Raw genomic sequence first — 19,568 nt, forward strand, 5'->3', positions numbered from 1 at the left:
ACAGCTACTATTGTGCTTAATGCCTTCTTTTTCCTGCTCCTGGCCTTTGTACCTAGATTTTCATACCTTTCTTCAATATACTGAGAGTGGCACTTATGTATAAATTTGGTGGGGCGGGGGGGGGGTGTTGGGCACATCTACTGTTTACATTAAACACTAGTTTATAAAAGGAGGTTTGAAAAGTTTGACCATCACAGCACATTCACTAATAAATAAACAATAAATAGAGATGAAAACTCTTTGATCCAATGGATAGGGCTGATAATTACACTGCCTACGCTAAGGTCACATTTGACGAATGTAGAACAGTATGTGGGCACTGGTGCATTGTTCCAGAATGTTCAATAAGACTAACTCTGAAAGCTGACAGCATTTATAACAGTAGATTATAGTTTACTATTCAATCTACATAAAAAAAAAAGACTTTTATATTTGCATTAAAAATGTGCAAGTGTTTTTATGGTTTCACGAGAATTGAAATAGCAAAGAATGAGAATTGAGCATTGCTGAGTTTGGGACATTAAAACATGCAATAATCATTTATAGCCATTTCTGCAGTTTTCATCACAAAGCAACAGGGACCAGAAACATCCCAGGTTTTATGGAACCACACAGCATGGAAGGCCATTCAGTCCATTGTGTCTAGCCAGCTCTTTAAAAGAGTTATTCAATTAGTCCCACACTCCCACTGTTTTCCCATATCCAAACAAAAATGTCATTTTCAAGTTTATAACCAATTCCATTTTGAAAGTTGCTATTGAATCTGCTTCCATCACCCTTTCTGACATTCATTCCTTGTTGCATAAAAACAATTATCTTCTTTTTGGTTCTTCTGCCAATTATCTTAATTGTGTGTCCTCTGGTTACTGACCGTCCTGACAGTGGAAATACATTTGAATGAGGAGGAGTAGGCCATTCAGCCCTTGAGAATGTTCTGCCATTTAATAAGATTATGGCTGACATGTTGTAACCTCAATTCCACATTCTCACCTACCTCTATAACCTTCCAACCCCTTGCTTATTAAGAAACTACCTAACTCTGCCTTAAAAATATTCAAAGGCTCTTCTTCCACAGCCTTTCGAGGAAGCAGAGTTCCAAATACTCACGACCCTCAAAAGATTTCTCCTCATCTCTGTCTTAAATGATTCTCCCAAAAGGAACGATCCTCTCCATATCCGCCTCGTCAAGGCCCCTCAGGGTCTTATGTTTCAATCAGGTTACCTCTTACTCTTCTTAACTCCAGCAGATACATGCCCATCTTGTCCAACCTTTCCTCAAAACAATCCACCCATTCCAGCATCAGTCTAGTAAACCTTCTCTGAACTGATTCCAATGAATTTACATCATTCCTTAAATAAGGAGACCAATACTATACAGAGTACTCCAGATGTGGTCTCATCAATGCCCTGTATAACTGAAGCATAGCCTCCCTACTTTTGTATTTAATTCCCTTCACAATAAATGATAACATCCGGTTAGATTTCCTAATTACTTGCTGTACCTGCATACTAACCTTTTGCGATTCATGCACTAGGACACCTAGATCCCTCTGCATTTCAGAGCTCTGCAATCTCTCACCATTCAGATAAAATGCTTCTTTTTTATTTTTCCTGTCAAAAAGATTAATTTCACATTTTCCCACATTATGCTCCATTGGCCAGATCTTTGCCCACTCACTTAACCTATCTATATCCCTTTGTAGCCTCATGTCCTCTTCACATCTTACTTTCCTACCTATCTTTGTGTCATCAGCAAATTTAGCATTAGTTTTCCCTTTTTTGCTTGATTTTTGGTCTCTGCTGAGTTGGCTCCCAACTGAGGCCATAGTAGGGGTGCTACTGTTGACCGCAGGAACCTCGGAGGCACAAAGGGAAAAGTTGGTTAAGGATTCCACTGATGACCTTTATGAAATGACACCCAGTAGAACTTAAACTCACAGTTAGATAGTGCCTTTTAAAACCTCACGATGTCTAACAGCACTTTGCAGCCATTTGACACTTCTGAAACAGTCACTGTTGTAACATAGGGAACACAACAGCTAATATGTCAACAGTGAAGTTCCACAAACAGCAACATGGTAATAACCATGTAATCTGTTTTAATGGTATTGGACCAGTGCTGTGGGACCTTTCACTGCCTCAGTACTGACATATCAGCTGAGATTACTTTGGAGTAAGACTTGAATCCACAATCTTCCAAATTAGGCAAATGTGCTACTACTGATCCAAAGGTAACACTTTGGACAGGACAGGGCCAGGCTTTGTTGTAATGTTTGCTATAGATGAGAAAATCACTGTTAAGTATTCACCTCGAATGATAGCCACAAATGTTTAGTGAAAGGTGTTTGTCAACTCCACCTTGGTGAGGGAGGTAATGTTTTTAGGAAAAAAACAAACTTTATGCTAAGGGATTCATCAGGTCATTTAGCCCTAAAAAGTTTTTGATCAGAGTAGAGTCACTGCTGAGAAATACTAACCAGAAACCAGGTGCTCTTTCCATACTAGAGGGAGAGATGCTACAGCTCACTGGGCATTCAAGAGTGCTTAAACAAAAACAGAAAATGCTGGAAAAACTAAGCAGATCTAGCAGCATCTGTGGCGAGAGAAACAGAGTTAATGTTTCGAGTCTGTATGACCCCTCTTCTCTGAAGGGTCATATGGACTCTGTTTCTCTCTCTCTACAGATGCTGCTACATGTGCTGAGTTTTTCCAGCATTTTCTGTTTTTGTTTCAGATTTCCAGCATCTGCAGTATATTGCTTTTATTCAAGCGTACTCAACGGCCTCATTTGCCAGATCAAATAAAAACACACTTCTTATAAAACCTGTTACTATAAGTCACTAAATAACCCGGATTAGAACAGCTGTGTTATCTTTTGCCTGATTATGTTCTTGCAAAACATCTTAGGATAATTACATTAAAAGGTGTTATATAAATGCAAATTCTTGTTTAGTACTGTTTCCACAATAATTTTAGAGCATGGGCAATAAGCAGAACATTTATAGATGATCGTTAAAAAACTAGACACTTAGAAACTATATCACTCAGAAATGATCCAGATTCATACTACCTTATTTCATATATCCTGAGTATATTTTCATATTGCTGATCTCAGAATATGGAAACTAAAGCAAGCAAGCAGAGTCATTCTCTGATTTTTACCTCTTCTCTGGATCTTTCTGTAGACATTGTGAGATCATCTTCCTAAAGGACTTGCCATACTTTTTGACCATTTCCTTATCCTGCACTCCTGTCTCCAAAGAGGGCGGATCGTTCTGAAGAGTCAACATTAAAACCTAAACAAGGAGAGAGCATTACAGATAACAGAAAGAGGTTGCTTAATGAAATTTATAAAATTAATATCACCTTGGAACAACAGGTGTCATAGCCACACAAGTGGAACAAAGAATTTTTGAAAAAGCATGTATTTTTCTGCAAAAGATACTGGGTTTTACATTTTCATTAAGATGCACTGAGCCAATGAGTAACTTATCTTTTTCTATTCAAGGGATTTGGGCATCGCTGGCAAGGCAGCATTTATTGCCCATCCTTAACTGCCTTTAAGATGTCAGTAAGCTGCCTTCTTGAACCAATGCAATCTGTATGGTCAAGGTACACCACAGTGCTGTTAGGAAGGGAGTTCCAGAATCCTGAAGCAGTGACAGCTGTGACATATTGCAAAGTCAGGGAGGACGTAGTATGACTTGGAGGGGAACTTGCAGGCGGTGGTGCTTCCATGCACCTGCTGCTCTTCTAGGTGGTAGAGGTTGCAGATTTGGAAGATGCTGTTGGAGCAGCCATGGCAAAATGCTGCAGTACATCTTGTCGATGGTATACATTGTTGCCATGGTGGTGGGAGTGAATTCTTAAGGTGGATGGTGTGCTAATTAAGTGGGCTCCTTTATCCTGGGTGATGTTGAGCTTCTTGTGTTGTTGGAGCAGGCAAGTGGGGGCATTCCATCACGGTCCTGACTTGTGTCTGTAGATGGTAGTCTGGCTTTGCAAAGTTAGTAAGTGAGCTACTTTGAACATTCTATAGCATAGGCAACTAGCATTGGTCCAGTGACCAGGGGTAACCAGACAATGGAGAAAGGAATTGCAAAACAACCACAAAGATTATTAATTTAAAAATGTATTCTTCCTTGGTTATTAATAATGAGGCATTTACTAATTAATTTAAAATTTAATTGAACTTAAAATCCCCCAACTGCCACGCCTCCAGAGCATTAGCCTAGGCCTCTTTGCTTACTAGTCCAGTAACATTACCACTATGCTACCGTCCTCCAATTCACCTTTGTCCCCCAGGTATGCTACACTTAACACATCAAGATTCCAAAGTATTCACATAATATATCCAAAAATTTTATTTTCTTGATGAAATCCATCAAATATGCATCTGAATTAATCAAAACTCTCTGCTTCCAATGTCCTCCTAGGGAGATGTTATTATAGAGATCAAAAAAAGAAAAGTAAAATGTTGGAAATATGCAATAGAAACAGAAAAATGCTGGAAACAGGTAGATTATCTGAAAGATAGGTATCTGAAAAAAGATGTTACAAGTATGGAGAGCTTTATAGAAGATGGGGGGTCTGAGGGAGGATCCTATTCATGACCATGAATGTTGTTACGTGAAGAAGAACGAACTGCAGAAAATATATGATTCCGAAGTAGTTGAAATTAAAACTGGATGAATCTAGTAAAATTAAGAAATTACCAAAATAAAGGTAATCCAGTAGACACGATATATCAGGTAACTTTTCATTAGAGGCTAACAGAAAGTTAGGCATATGATGCGAGAGCAGCATAACAGCATAGTTACAGAGTTGGTTAGATACAAAGGGTTATGGTTAACAGGTACTAATAACAGGTTTGAGGAGGGTTGGAAGTGGTGTACTCCAGGGGTCAGTGCTGGGTACACTTTATTCACTGAGTGTACTTAATGAATTGAACTTGGGCACAGGGGGTACAATATCAAAATCTGCTATGACACAGAAATAGGGTATTTGGCAAACAGTGAACAGAACTGTAAGAAACTTCAGGAGGCTAGAAAGATATCAGACATGGCTTAGTGGTAGCACTGAAGGCTGTGGGTTCAAGTCTCATACCAGACACTTGAGCACAAAATCTGGAATAACAATCCAGACAGTGTAGCACAGAGGTGCCATCCTTTGCATGAGACCAGAAGCCAGTTCTGACCTCTCAGATAGACCTAAAAGATTCCGTTGCACTATTTCAAAGATCACCATTTACCCCTCAGCCAACATTGAAAAATAAATAAAACCCACAGATCACTTGGTGATAATCACAATTATGGTTTGTCAGACCCTGCTGTGTACAAATTGGCTGCTGCATTTCCTACACGCCAATAGCGACTACATTTCAAAGGTAGTACTTCACTGGTTTTGGGACATCCCGAGATTGTTAAAGAAGTGCAAGTCATTCTTTTCTTGCACAGGTTAGTGCAAAATGCAAATGAAATTAAATTAAATGACCTGAAGTGTAAAGTAAAACAATAAAAAGTTAACAAAGATCATGAATGAAGATGAAGGGGTTCAAAAATATTTCCTGATAATGCGAACACAGGAGTACAACCTCTTAAGACGACATGGATGGGCGACAATAGTTATTAAATACTCAGGGCTATTTCCATTGGAACAGAAAAGACCAAAAGATTTAATGAGGGTTTTCTAAACTATCAAGGATTTCAACAGAGAAATTTTATTCTTTCTGATTGGGGAAGTCAGTAACCAGGGTTCATCAATATTATAATAAAAGTCAAATACTGCAAATGCTGGAAATCTGAAATAAAAACAGAAAATGCTGGAAAAACACAGCAGGTCTGACAGCATCTGTCTGTTCAGAGCTCTGAAGAGTCATATGGACTCAAAATATTATCTGTTTCTCTCTCCACAGATGCTACCAGACCTGATGAGTTTTTCCAGCATTTTCTGTTCCATCAATATTAAAATGGTCACAGAGGGAGTTAGGAAATAGGTTAGGAGAAATTTTTTCACGCAATGTAGGAAATTCCTTATAACAGTGGCTACACTTTATAGGCTGTGAAGCACTTTTGGATGTCCTGATGTCATGAAAGTCACTGTCAGATGGAGCTGCTGAGGCAGGGACCATTACAACTTAAGGGAAAAGTGGGTAAATGTTTGAAGCAGACGAAGACACAACGGGAGAGATCAGCATACGATTGCTGTAGAGCAATCCAAAACCATTAAAAAAAACCATGGATCAAGTGACCTCTTTCAGGCTGTAAATTTCTATGACTATCAAATTTAACAGAAATTTTCTTTTCCCTATACTGATTAACCTACTGTATATTTCCAGCAATTTTGATTGAATTTTTATTTCTAGTGATGTCCAACAATTGAAATGCAAATGAAAACCTGCAACCATTGGACTGAAGTGATTCTTACCTTCATTGGTGGGTATTTATGATAAGGAGCTGCTCCTGTAGCCAGTTCAATGGCTGTAATTCCAAAACTCCAAATATCTGCTTTGAAATCATAACCTCTAACCTGTTGAGGCAAAGGACAAACAGGATTATTTTGAAGTTTCGCATTACATGTATTTCACCCCAAATTAATCCCAGAATTGTATATGCTTCTTAGTCATCTTCTGTTTAAACTCTAGCAGTCATTTTTAAATTAAGAAATTGAGGTGAGGAACAAAGTACAATGGTGCAGACGTTAGCAAGAGAGTGATAAGTCAGTAAGTACTGGACATGCAATTCCAAGCATAAGTTTTAATTTGCCTGTGTCATGTAGGAGGAAAGAAAACTAAAATAAAAGTAGGTGAGCAGTTCCACAGTTCTGAGGTCCTGTGAAAAGAGGCATTGAGTAGGAGGCAATATGGTAAGTCTTGATTTCAACACAGTGAGGAGGAAGAGCTAGGAGGAAAGATTGGAAAAGTAATAGCAATAACTGAAAATAAAGTCATTACAGATTGTAGCACATAAGATGGAAGTTAGAGATGAGAGAAGGATTGCATGTCAGATAAGCCTTCTTTTCATTAAAGAACACAAAAGCAAAACTCTTTAAATACTTGCTTTTATATTGCTGCAATTATTTTGGGGGTATGGGAAGAGGGAAGGGCGTGAACTTTTCAGAGCAGGATGCCCAAGAAATTTCAATGCTTTTGCCAAAACAAAGTTGGGCAATATAAATACCACCAACAATCAAAGTTTAAGTCCAACAGCACCAACGTGGTACTAAAATGAAATTGGACTTGGAATACATTAATCATGCTCATTTTTTAAAAAGAGTGCACACAGCCTGCTATCAGAAGTGTTTTCGGTCTAGCATTCTTGTCTATTGACTGAAGGTGATGCTGGTGATTTCATCCCTGTAGCGCCTTGTCAGACTTCTTTTGAGAGCCTTGATAAACTATTTGAGACCATTGATGGCTTTCACACCTACCTCTGCTGCCATTCTCACCCAGAGTACATATATGCCATTTCCAGCAGGGGCCCGACTCAGTAGCACCCATAAAAAAGGCCCTGGACACACTTCCCCTTCCTCTGGCAAATAGTGCCCCAAATATTATCCCCGTTGTGTTCAGGCCAAGGACTGAACATGGGATCATCAGTTTATGTAACTTTAAACTCATGATATTCAGTTCCAAGTATTTATTTCGAGAATTTAAAAAAGGATTTCGAAATGTTCTGATGTGAATAATGAGTGCTTCACCTGCTCCATGACTTCAGGTGCCATCCAGCAGGGTGTGCCCACAAAGGTCTTCCTCACTTTATTCCTGGTCATGTCACCTCCTGTTGCCAAGAATGCACTCACACCAAAATCTGGAGCAGGGAAACAAAGAATGATATCAAGTTCATAACCAGAATAACATTTTCTCAATACTTCTACATAGGCCAATAGAGCAATCTGCAGCGAACACCCAAAATTCTATGTTCAGTGTTGCCACACTTAACACACCATACCTCAAATTTATGGGAAAAGGGTCATGCCTGCAACTACTAAATGCTAGAATTTATTATAAAAGATGTGATATAAATGGGCACTTGGATAATAGTAATCTGATTGGGCGTAATCAACACGGATTTATGAATGGGAAATCATGTTTGGTGAACCTGGAGTTATTCTTTTTTTTTGAGGGTGTTATGAACAGAATTGATAAAGGGCGTAGTATACTTGGATTTTCAGAAGCCTTTTGGTAAAGTCCTCCACAAGAGATTGGTGAGCAAAATTAAAGCATATGGGATAGGAGGTAATATACTGTCAAGGATTAAGGATTGACTAACGGGCAGAAAACAGCAGGAATAAATAAATGAGTCATTCACTTTGGCAGGCTGTGGCCAGTGGGATACCACAAGAATCTGTTTGTGGGCCCCAGCAGTTCACAATATTTATCAATGATTTGGATGTGGGGACCAAATGTAATGTTTCCAAGTTCACAGATGACACAAAGCTATGTGGGAACGTGTATTGTGAGGAAGATGCAAAGCGGCTTCAAGAGGATTTGGACATACTTAGTGAGTGGGCAAGAACGTGGCAGATGGAATATGATTTGAGGTAAGCCACTTTGCTCAGGGGAACAGACATGTAGAGTATTTCTTAAATGGTAAGAGAAACTGTACGAAATGGTAAAAGCAAAATACTGCGGATGCTGGAAATCTGAAAAAAAACCAGAAAATGCTGGGAAAACTCAGCAGGTCTGGCAGCATCTGTGGAGAGAGAAACAGAGTTAATGCTTAGAGTTCGTATGACTTTTTCTGTATAGAACCTTGGTTAGATCGCAGCTGGAGTACTGTGTGCAGTTTTGGTCCCCTTGCCTTAGGAAAGATATTATTGCCATTGAGAGTGCGCAATGAAAGTTCACCAGACTTGTTCCCAGGATGGCAGAACTGTCCTATGAAGAGAGATTGGGGAAACTGGGCCTGCATTTTCTAGAGTTTGGAAGAATAAGAGGTGATTTCATTGCAATCTACAAAATACTTAAAGGGATAGACAGGGTAGATGCATGGTTGGGGAGTCTAGAACCAAGGGACAATTTCAAAATAAAGGAGGAAGCCACTTAGGACCAAGATGGGGAGAATTTTTTTTTTTCTCAAGAGGGTCGTGAACCTTTGGAATTCTCTACGTCAAGGAGCTGTGGAAACTCAGTATGTTTAAAACATAGATTGACAGATTTTGAAATATCAAATGACATAAAAGGGATATGGGGATAGTGTGGGGGGGGGGGGGGAGGCATTGAGGCAGATGGTCAGCCATTATCGTGTTGAATAGCAGAGCAGGCTTGATGGGCTGAATGGCCTACTCCTGCTCCTATGTTCCTACTACTTCTAGTCCACAAACAGTTGCCGAATATTACACATGCTGATAATCAAGCAGAGACCACACTATAGGAAAGGAATGAAACTCTGTGCACCAAAGTGTAAAGATTAAGACTCGTGTATCTCAATCCCTTTTGCTTAGGTTTTACACTTGAAAACAGTTGGGGCAGACACTTTGCAAAATAGCTTTTCAATAATAAGATGCTCTGTTCCAGTAGCAGCAACTCTATGTAGTATGCCCCTTGTCAGTTAAAAATATAAAATGCTGGAAAGCAGTCAACATAAAGACACCCACCACTGTAACATTTAGAATTAGGCAATCCCAAAGACACCATTCCCTTGAAACTGAGAAGGCAACATAACAGGAGAGCACCAAGCAAGGCTACACTACTGAAAAGAACCATTAAAGGCAAAACCGAAGAGAGCACTATTAAAATCCACTTCCTTTATTTACATCTGTAGATTTTCTTTTAAAGGAGGTGTTTATATTTATAGGGCTCCTCCAAGAAACTTTGCATGACCATCTCTTAATTCAACAAACGATAGTGTTATGTGCTAGTGTCATCAAGTTACTCTACTCCACTGGTTTAAATGCAATTAGGTTATTTTCTCTTTTTACCTCCCACTCAAACTCTCAACTGATGCCTAAAGAAGAAAGTCAAATCCACTGGTCAGAGTTTACCACAAGCACAAGAAAAGGAGGGTTTGAAATCATCCAAACACATTCCTTTCACATTGCATACTGTGATTAACTGTGAATTTATACAGTTCTAAAAGAGTAGGTAGTGGAGGCTAGATAAAATAGGACATTGGGTTGGACTGTCAGATTGCACAGCGCACATACTTCTTGACCCAACTTGTTTCAGCAATGCTGCAAAACCTTTTATTGTACAATATCAGTCTGTCATGGTATTTTAAATTAGTCATAAATGCACAGTTTATGGTATTCCTTTTTGTTAGTTAGTGCAACATGAAGGATTCAAAGCACTGGAATCAAAAATTGGTAGGCAAAACAGTAAATGTACAACTGAAGGTATTCAAAGAGGAGATGGCTCAGGTACAGAGTAAACACACTCCAATAAGAGGGGAATGAAGGACATCCAAAGCTAGAACTGATAGAGAACAAAATTAAATAGAAAAAAAAGAGATTTATGACAATTTCTGATGAGAGATCATCAACCTGAAACATTAACACTTCTTCTCTCTCCACAGATACTGTCAGACCTGAGTATTTCCAGAATTTTGTGTTTTGATTTCAAATTTTCAGCACCCAGAATATTTTGCTTTTGGCTTCTGACAATTGTATGGTCCATAACAGTAGAGCACCAGGCTACAGAAAGTGCAGAGATCTTTAAAAATAGGGGTAGAGAGAGTGGGGTGTGAGTATAGACTAGCATCTAACATAAAAAGGAACCTTACACTCTTACAAACATAATAGTAAAGGGGTAGCTAAAGGAAGAGTGGGGCAAATTAAGACAAACAAAATCTTGTGGAGGCAGTGAGCATGACTTAAGCACTAAATGAATATATTACATCAGCCTTCACGACAGAAGAGGATGCTATCTATGTAGCAGTAAAGGGGGAATAGAGAAGCAATATTGGATAAGGCAAAAAAAATAAAGATGAGATACATAAAAGGCTGGCAGTACTAAAAGTAGAAAATCCACCCCTCCAGATGGAGTGCATCCCAGGTTGAGGGAATCAAGGGTGGAAATCAGAGGCTCTGGCTACAATTTTCCAAATTCCAACCTTCCTTAAGTGTATGGGGTTCAAGTCAGAGGGCAGGAGGATTCCACATGTTACACACCGCTGTTCCAAAAAAAAAAGAGCAAATGGATAAAGCCAGCAATCATAGCCTGTAGTGGGGAAACATTTAAAGTCAACAATCTGGGACAAAATCAATTTCTATTTGGAAAGGTATGGGCACAGATTTTTTTTCCAGGCAAATTGCGTTAGACTAACTTGACTGAGCTATTTGTTGAACTAATGGAGATGGTTGATGAAGGTAGTGCAGCTGTTGTGTACATGGGCTTTCAAAAAGCATCTGATAAAGTACTGTAAGTAGAGTCGTTAGCATAATTAAAGCCCATAGGATTGAAGAGACAGTGGCAGCATGGATGAAATTATTTAAGGAGCAGAAAACAATCAATAGTGGTAAATGGTTATTTTTCAGACTGGCCGCAAAACTAATAGAATGTTATCATTTATTTTGAGGGGAATTGATTACAAAAGTGAGGAGGCTATGCTTCAGTTGTACAAGGCACTGGTGAGATCACATGTGCAGTATTGTGTACAGTACTGGCCTCCTTATTTAAGGAAAGAGATAAATGCATTAGAAGCAGCTCAGAAAAGGTTTACTAGACTAATACCAGGAATCAGCGGATAGTCTTATGAGAAAAGGTTGGACAGGTTAGGCTTGTATCCACTGGAGTTTAGAAAAGTAAGAGGCGACTTGATTGAAACCTTGAAGATCCTGAGGGGTCTTGACAGGGTGGATGTGGAGAGGATGTTTCCTCTTATGGGAGAATCTAGAACCAAGGGTCACTGTTTAAAAATAAGCGGTTGCTCATTTAAGACATAGATGAGGAGAATTTTTTTCTCAGAGGGTCGTGAGTCTTTGGAACACTCTTCCTGAAAAGGCGGTGGAAGCAGTCTGAATATTTTTAAGGCAGCACTAGCTAGATTTTTAGCTAACAAAGGTTATCGAGGGTGGGCAGGAATGTGGAGTTGAGGTTACATTCAAATCAGCCATGATCTTATTGAATGGCGGAGCAGGCTCGAGGGGCCGAGTGGCCTACTCCTGCTCCTAATTCATATGTTCGTATGTACGTATACATAAATGTAGTAAGCAATGAGGATAATAAATTTCAGGAGAAAATAAGCAGACTGCTGAAACAGGCAGGCTGGAAAATGACGCTGGAGAAGTAGTAGTGTGGAGCAAAGAAATGGCGGAGGAACTGAATAGGTACTTTGTGTCAGTCTTCACGGTGGAAGACACGAGTAACATCCCCAAAGTTCAAGAGAGACGGGGGGCAGAGGTGAGTATGGTGGCCATTACCAAGGAGAAGGTGCTAGAAAAACTGAAAGGTCTGAAGTTGGATAAATCACCTGGACCAGATGGATTACACCCCAGAGTTCTGAAGGAGATAGCTGAAGAGATAGTGGAGGCATTAGTGGTGATCTTTCAGGAATCACTGGAGTCAGGGAGGGTCCCAGAGGACTGGAAAATCGCTAATGTAACCCCCCTGTTTAAGAAGGGAGTGAGGCAAAAGACGGGAAATTACTGGCCGATTAGCCTGACCTCGGTCGTTAGTAAGATTTTAGAGTCAATTATTAAAGATGAGATTTCAGAATACTTGGAAGTGCATGGTAAAATAGGGCAAAGTCAGCATGGTTTCATCAAGGGGAAGTCATGACTGACAAATCTGTTAGAATTCTTTGAGGAGGTAACAAGCAGGTTAGACAAAGGAGAGCCAATGGATGTTATCAACTTGGACTTCCAGAAGGCCTTTGGCAAGATGCCGCGCAGGAGGCTACTCAGTAAGATAAGAGCCCATGGTGTTACAGGCAAGGTACTAGCATGGATAGAAGATTGGCTGTCTGGCAGGAGGCAGAGAGTGGGGATAAGGGGGTCCTTCTCAGGATGGCGGCCGGTGACTAGTGGAGTTCCGCAGGAGTCATTGTTGGGATCACAACTTTTCACTTTATACATTAATGATCTAGATGAAGGAACTGAGGGCATTCTGGCTAAGTTTGCAGATGATACAAAGATAGGTGGAGGGACAGGTAGTATTGAGGAGGCAGGGAGGCCGTAGATGGATTTGGACAGGTTAGGAGAATGGGCAAAGAAGTGGCAGATGGAATACAACGTGGGGAAGTGTGAGGTCATGCACTTTGGTAGGAAGAATAGAGGCATAGACTATTTTCTAAATGGGGAGAGAATTCAGAAATCTGGAGTGCAAAGGGACTTGGGAGTCCTAGTGCAGGATTCTCTTAAGGTTAACTTGCAGGCTGAGTCGGTAGTTAAGAAGGCAAATGCAATGTTGGCATTTATTTCAAGAGGACTAGAATATAAAAGCAGGGATGTGCTGCTGAGGCTTTATAAGGCTTTGGTCAGACCACATTTAGAATATTGTGAGCAATTTTGGGCCCCGTATCTCAGGAAGGAGGTGCTGGCCCTGGAGAGGGTCCAGAGGAGGTTCATGAGAATGATCCCAGGAATGAAAGGCTTAACATATGAGGAACGTTTGAGGACTCTGGGTCTATACTTGATGGAGTTTAGAAGGATGAGGGGGGATCTGATTGAAACTTACAGAATACAGAAAGGCCTGGATAGAGTGGATGTGGGGAAGATGTTTCCATTAGTAGGAGAGACTAGGACCCGAGGGCACAGCCTCAGAGTAAAGGGAAGACCTTTTAGAACAGAGATGAGGAGAAACTTCTTTAGCCAGAGTGTGGTGAATCTATGGAATTCATTGCCACAGAAGGCTGTGGAGACCAGGTCATTGAGTGTATTTAAGACCGAGATAGATAGGTTTTTAATTGGTAAGGGGATCAAAGGTTACGGGGAGAAGGCGGGAGAATGGGGTTGAGAAACTTATCAGCCATGATTGAATGGCGCAGCAGACTCGATGGGCCGAATGGCCTAATTTCTGCTCCTGTGTCCTATGGTCCTATGGCATAAAGCAAATGACATTTAATACAGAAGTGTGAAGTGATACATTTTGGTAGGAAAAATGACAGTGGCAATACAAAATAAATAGCACCAGTGGGACTGCTCCAGAAAGGAGCAAGGGGAACTACAGGCTAGTTGGCCTGACTTTAGTCGCTAGCAAAATGCTGGAATCTAGTAACGAAGTCTTAAAAAAGCAAAAGACTGCAGATGGTGGAAGTCAAATAAAAATAGGAAGTGCTGGGAAAACTCAGCAGATCAGGCAGCATCTGTGGAGAGAGAAACAAAGTTAACAATTCGAGTTCGTATAACTCGTCTGCAGAGCTGAAATCTTATGTAAGGTATGATCAGACAAAGTCAACTTGTTATGCAAAAGGGAAATTGTGTTTCACAAAATTATGGAGTTTAAGGATGTAACTAGTAGGGCACATAAAGGGGAACTAGAAGATGTGGTATTTTCAGGATTTCCAAAAGGCATTCAATAAGGTGCCACGAACATACAAATTAAGAGGAGTAGGCAATTTGGCCCCTCAAGCCTACTCCGCCATTCAATAAGATCATAGTTGATTTGGTTGTGGCCTCAATTCCACATTCCATCCACCCCCAACAACCTTTGTTACTCACAAATTTATCTACCTTTGCTTTAAAAACACTGACGCTGCCTCCACTGCTCTATGGGGAAGAGTTCTAAAGATACGTGGTCCTCAGAAAAATGTCTTCTCATCTCCATCTTAAATGTGAGCCCCCTTATTTTTAAACTGTGTCCCCTAGTCCTTATCTCACCCACAAGGGGAAACATCCTTTCCGCATCCCATCCTGTCAAGCCCCCTCAGGAGCTTCTATGTTTCAATAAGATCACCTCTCAATCTTCTAAACTCCAACGGATACAAACCCAGCCTGTCCAACCTTTCCTCATAAGATAATCCCCCCCCATCCCAGGTGTCAGTCGAGTGATCCTTCTCTCAACTTCTTCTAATGCATTTATATCCTTCCTTAAAGGAGAGCAAAACTTCACAGTGCTTGAGTTGTGTTCTCACCAGCATCCTGTAAACATCCCTACTTTTATATTCCATTCCCCTTGCAATAAACAACATTCCATTTGCCTTCCTGATCACTTGCTGTACCTGCATACTAACTTTCCCCAATTCATGTGTCAGGACACTCAGATCCCTCTGTATCTGAGTTCTGCAATTTCTATTTAAATAATACGCTGCTTTTCTATTCTTCCTGTCAAAGTGGACAAGTTCACATTTTCCCACATCATACGCCATCTGCCAACTTTCTGCCCACTCATTTAACCTATGCCCCTTTACAGACTCCAAACGTCCTCTTCACAACTTACTTTCTGACCTATCATTGTGTCAACAGCAAATTTCACAAGATAAGGACTCCTTATGAAGTTGGGGGAGATATATTAACAGGTAGGAGAATTAGTTAATGGACAGGAAGCAGAGAGTAGGGATAAGTGAGGCATTCTCAAGTTGGCAGGCTGTTACTAGTGGTGTGCTGCAAGGATCAGTTTTAGGACCTCATATTTACTGAATATATTAATGAGTCAGACAAAGACAGAGTGATGTATTTAAATTTGCTGATGATAGAAAATGAAATGGGAATGTGAGCTATGAGGAGCTCACAGAGACTGCAAAGAGATAGAGACAGGTTAACAGGCAACAAGGTGGCAGATGGAATATAATATGGGGAAATGAGAAGTCATTCATTTGGTCGCAAAAATAGAAAAGCAGAATGAAACTTGTAGATGCTGATGCTCAAAGGGATTTCAGTGTACTCATACATACAAAATAGAAGTAGTAGGTCATTCGGCCCCCGGAGCCGGCTCCGCCATTCAAAATCATGGCTGATCAGGTTGCGTTTTGAATTCCACATTCCCATCTACCCCAGATAACCTTTGATCCCCTTGACTAACAAGAATCTAACTCACTCCACCTCAAAAATATTCAACGACCCCGCCTCCACCACCTTCTGAGGCAGTGTTCCAAAGTCACACAAGTCTCAAAAATTTCTCATCTGTTCTCAAAAAGGGCAACCCCCAAGTTTAAAATATTGCCCCCTAAATCTGGACTCGCCCACCAGAGGAAACATCCTTTCCACGTCCATCTTGTCAATACCGTTCAGGATCTTAGATACTTCAATCAAGTCACCCCCGCACTCTTCTAAATTCCAGTGGAAACAAGCCCAGTCTGTCTAACCATCCCCCATAAGACAAGTTGCCCGTTCCAGGTATCAATCTAGTAAACCTCCTCTGAATTGCCTCCAACGCATTTACATCCTTCCTTAAGTAAGGAGACCAAAACTGCACACAATATTTGAGATTTGGCCTTAGCAATGCCTCCTATAGCTGAAGCATAACATTCTTACTTTTATATAAAAAAACAGAATATGCTGGAAAAACTCAAAAGGTCTGAGAGCATCTGTGGAGAGAGAAACAAAGTTAACATTTTGATTCTATAATACTCTTCTTCAGAGTTAAAGAGAAGTAGGAATGTTAATTGATATTCATTCAAGGAATGTGGGCTTCACTGTCTAGGCCAGCATTTATTGTCCATCCCTAACTGCCCTTGAGATGGTGGTGGTGAGTTGCCTTCTTGAACCACTGCAGTCCATGTGGTGTAGGTACACCAAGAGTGCTGTTAAGGAGGGAGTTCCAGGATTTTGACCCAGTGACAGTGAAAGAATGGCAATATATTTCCAAGTCAGGATGGTGAATGACTTGGAAGGGAACTTCCAGGTGGTGGTGTTCCCATCAATCTGCTGCCCTTATCCTTCTAGGTGGTTGTGGGTTTGGAAGGTGCTGTCTCAGAAGCCTTGGTGTGTTTCTGCAGTGCATCTTGTAAATGGTACACACTGCTGCCACTGTGCGTTGGTGGTGGAGGGAATGTTTGCAGATAGGGTGCCAATCAAGTGGGCTGCTTTGGCCTGGATGGTATCAAGCTCAAGTGCTGTTGGAGCTGCACTCAAAGCAAGTGGAGAGTATTCCATCACTCCTGACTTGTGCCTTGTAGATTGTGGACAGGCTTTGGGGAGTCGGAGGTGAGTTATTCACTGCAGAATTCCTAGCCTCTGGCCTGCCCTTGTAGCTACAGTATTTATATGGCTAGTCCAGTTCAGTTTCTGGTCAAAGGTAACTCCCCGGATGTTGATTGTGGGGGATTCAGCGATGGTAATGCCATTGAATGTCAAGGGGAAATGGTTAGATTCTCTCTTGTTGGAGATAGTCATTGCCTGGCAGTTGTATGGCACGAATGTTACTCGCCATTTGTCAGCCCAAGTCTGGATGCTGTCTAGGTCTATCTGCATTTGGTCATAGGCTGCTTCAGTATCTGAGGGGTTGGGAATGGTGAACATTGTGCAAGCATCAGCGACTATCCCCACTTCTGACTTCAATGGAAGGACAGTCATTGATGAAGCAGCTAAAGATGGTTAAGCCTTGGGCACTACCCTGAGAAACTTCTGCAGTGATACCCTGGAGCTGAGAAGGCTGACAAACAATCACAGCCATCTTCCTTTCTGCTAGATATGACTCCAATCAGCTGTAAGGAACATATAATTTTATTTTCTGTTGAACTGTGAATTAAAATTACAATGGCTGTAGTTTTAAAGTTACGTCCACTGGAACAGGATGAGATATATATACAATGTTGCAGTCCTGGAACAGAGTGTACCATGAAAGAAAGGATGGTGCCAGAAAGGAGTCCTGGACCAAGGGAGATGCCTAGCAGCAATGTTTTAATTGGCTCCTGAACATGTGATCAGGTTTTCTTTGAGGGCAGTGCAGGAGAATAACTCCTATTCTGAAAGGAACAAAACCTAAAACCTCTCTCTCCTGTGTGTTGAAGATTCCACTAATTCCAGGATAATAGCTAGCTGACTTTGTCTCCTCATATCTCTTACCCACTCACTGAAAATCCCTGTCAAGAGGCAAAGAGGAAAATCACAGTTAGAGACACTGAAAGGCAAGCTCTCAACCAGTGAGCTAAATACTGAAAGTGCTAGGAGACCACCTCATGTTATCTGAGAGCTGAAAGGAAATTGGAAGACATCGATGAAAATCAACCCATTGAATCCTGTACACCAGGTTAGTGCTATTGAACTGTTTTATCCCACTCTTAAATTCCATGTTTTGTGTGTCTTGTGGGTGCGTATAGGGATTTAAGAAGGTGGTAGAGTTTAAGTAATAGTGTTAGAAGCTAGCAGTTCATATTTCTTTCTTTTGCCACGAGTTAAAGACAATTTGTTCAATAAACAGTTATTTATTCAATTAAGTTTACAAACCTGGTGCTCCTATTCTGTTAACCTAAATTAAACAGTTCTGTAGAGTTGGGGACAATCTGGTGGATTAGTCAAACTTTTCTCATTTATCGCAGCTCTGGGAACACAGTGTGGCTTGATATTACAGCGCACTATCCCCAGTGAGCCATGACACAGCAGAGAGCTTTCCCCCTGATTCCCATTGACTCAGTTTTGCTAGGGCTCCTTGATGCCACACTGTTAAATACGGCCTTGATGTGAAGGCCAGTCACTCTCACCTCACCTCTGGAGTTCAGCTCTTTTGTCCATGTTTGAACCAAGGCTGTAATGAGGTCAGGAGCTGAGTGGCCCTGGCAGAACTCAAACTGGGCATCAGTGAGCAGTGCCTGTCTCTTTATGGGGTATGTGGAACATTCCTTGTTCCATTCCTACTCCCACAACTCTTTCTCCGGTACATCGATGATTACTTCGGTGCGGCTTCATGCTCTCGTCGGGACCTGGAAAAATTTATTAATTTTGCTTCCAATCTCCACCCCTCCATCATCTTCACATGGTCCATCTCTGACACTTCCCTTCCCTTCCTTGACCTCTCTGTCTCTATTTCTGATGATAGACTGTCCACCAATATCCATTACAAGCCTACCGACTCCCACAGCTACCTCGACTACAGTTCCTCACACCCCGCTTCCTGTAAGGACTCCATCCCATTCTCTCAGTTCCTTCGCCTCCGTCGCATCTGTTCTGATGATACTACCTTCAAAAACAGTTCCTCTGACATGTCCTCCTTCTTCCTTAACCGAGGTTTTCCACCCACGGTCGCTGACAGGGCCCTCAACCGTGTCCGGCCCATCTCCCGCGCATCCGCCCTCACGTCTTCTCCTCCCTCCCAGAAACATGATAAGGTCCCCCTTGTCCTCACTTATCACCCCACCAGCCTCCGCATTCAAAGGATCATCCTCCGCCATTTCCGCCAACTCCAGCATGACGCCACCACCAAACACATCTTCCCTTCACCCCCACCAGTGGCATTCCGTAGGGATCGTTCCCTTCGGGGAAACCCTGGTCCACTCCTCCATTACCCCCTACTCCTCAACACCCACCTATGGCACCTCCCCATGCCCACGCAGAAGATGCAACACCTGCCCCTTCACATCCTCTCTCCTCACCGTCCAAGGGCCCAAACACTCCTTTCAAGTGAAGCAGCATTTCACTTGCATTTCCTCTAACTTAGTCTACTACATTTGTTGCTCCCAATGCGGTCTCCTCTACATTGGAGAGACCAAACGCAAACTGGGCGACCGCTTTGCAGAACACCTGCGGTCTGTCCG

At 41.4% G+C, this 19,568-nt stretch overlaps 1 protein-coding gene across 3 annotated transcripts in view; it reads right to left on the reverse strand.

The window, feature by feature from the left end:
* Positions 1–19,568, reverse strand: part of LOC144679935 (serine/threonine-protein kinase OSR1-like) — a 246,877-nt gene that overhangs the window by 78,417 nt on the left and 148,892 nt on the right. For 2 of the 3 annotated variants that reach the window (XR_013576449.1, XM_078540913.1), the window contains exons 6-8: positions 7,699–7,808; positions 6,427–6,528; positions 3,163–3,296 (exon numbers count right to left, since the gene is read on the reverse strand). Coding sequence is in view for 2 of the 3 variants with exons in the window: in XM_078540913.1 (XP_078397039.1) it covers positions 3,163–3,296; positions 6,427–6,528; positions 7,699–7,808 (346 nt within the window). In the remaining variant the exon portion in view is untranslated. The remainder of the gene's footprint in view (positions 1–3,162; positions 3,297–6,426; positions 6,529–7,698; positions 7,809–19,568) is intronic. The other variant, XM_078540914.1, reaches the window with a different exon arrangement.

This window comes from Cetorhinus maximus, chromosome 4 (assembly GCF_964194155.1).
Source record: "Cetorhinus maximus chromosome 4, sCetMax3.hap1.1, whole genome shotgun sequence".
Lineage (NCBI taxonomy): Eukaryota > Metazoa > Chordata > Chondrichthyes > Lamniformes > Cetorhinidae > Cetorhinus > Cetorhinus maximus.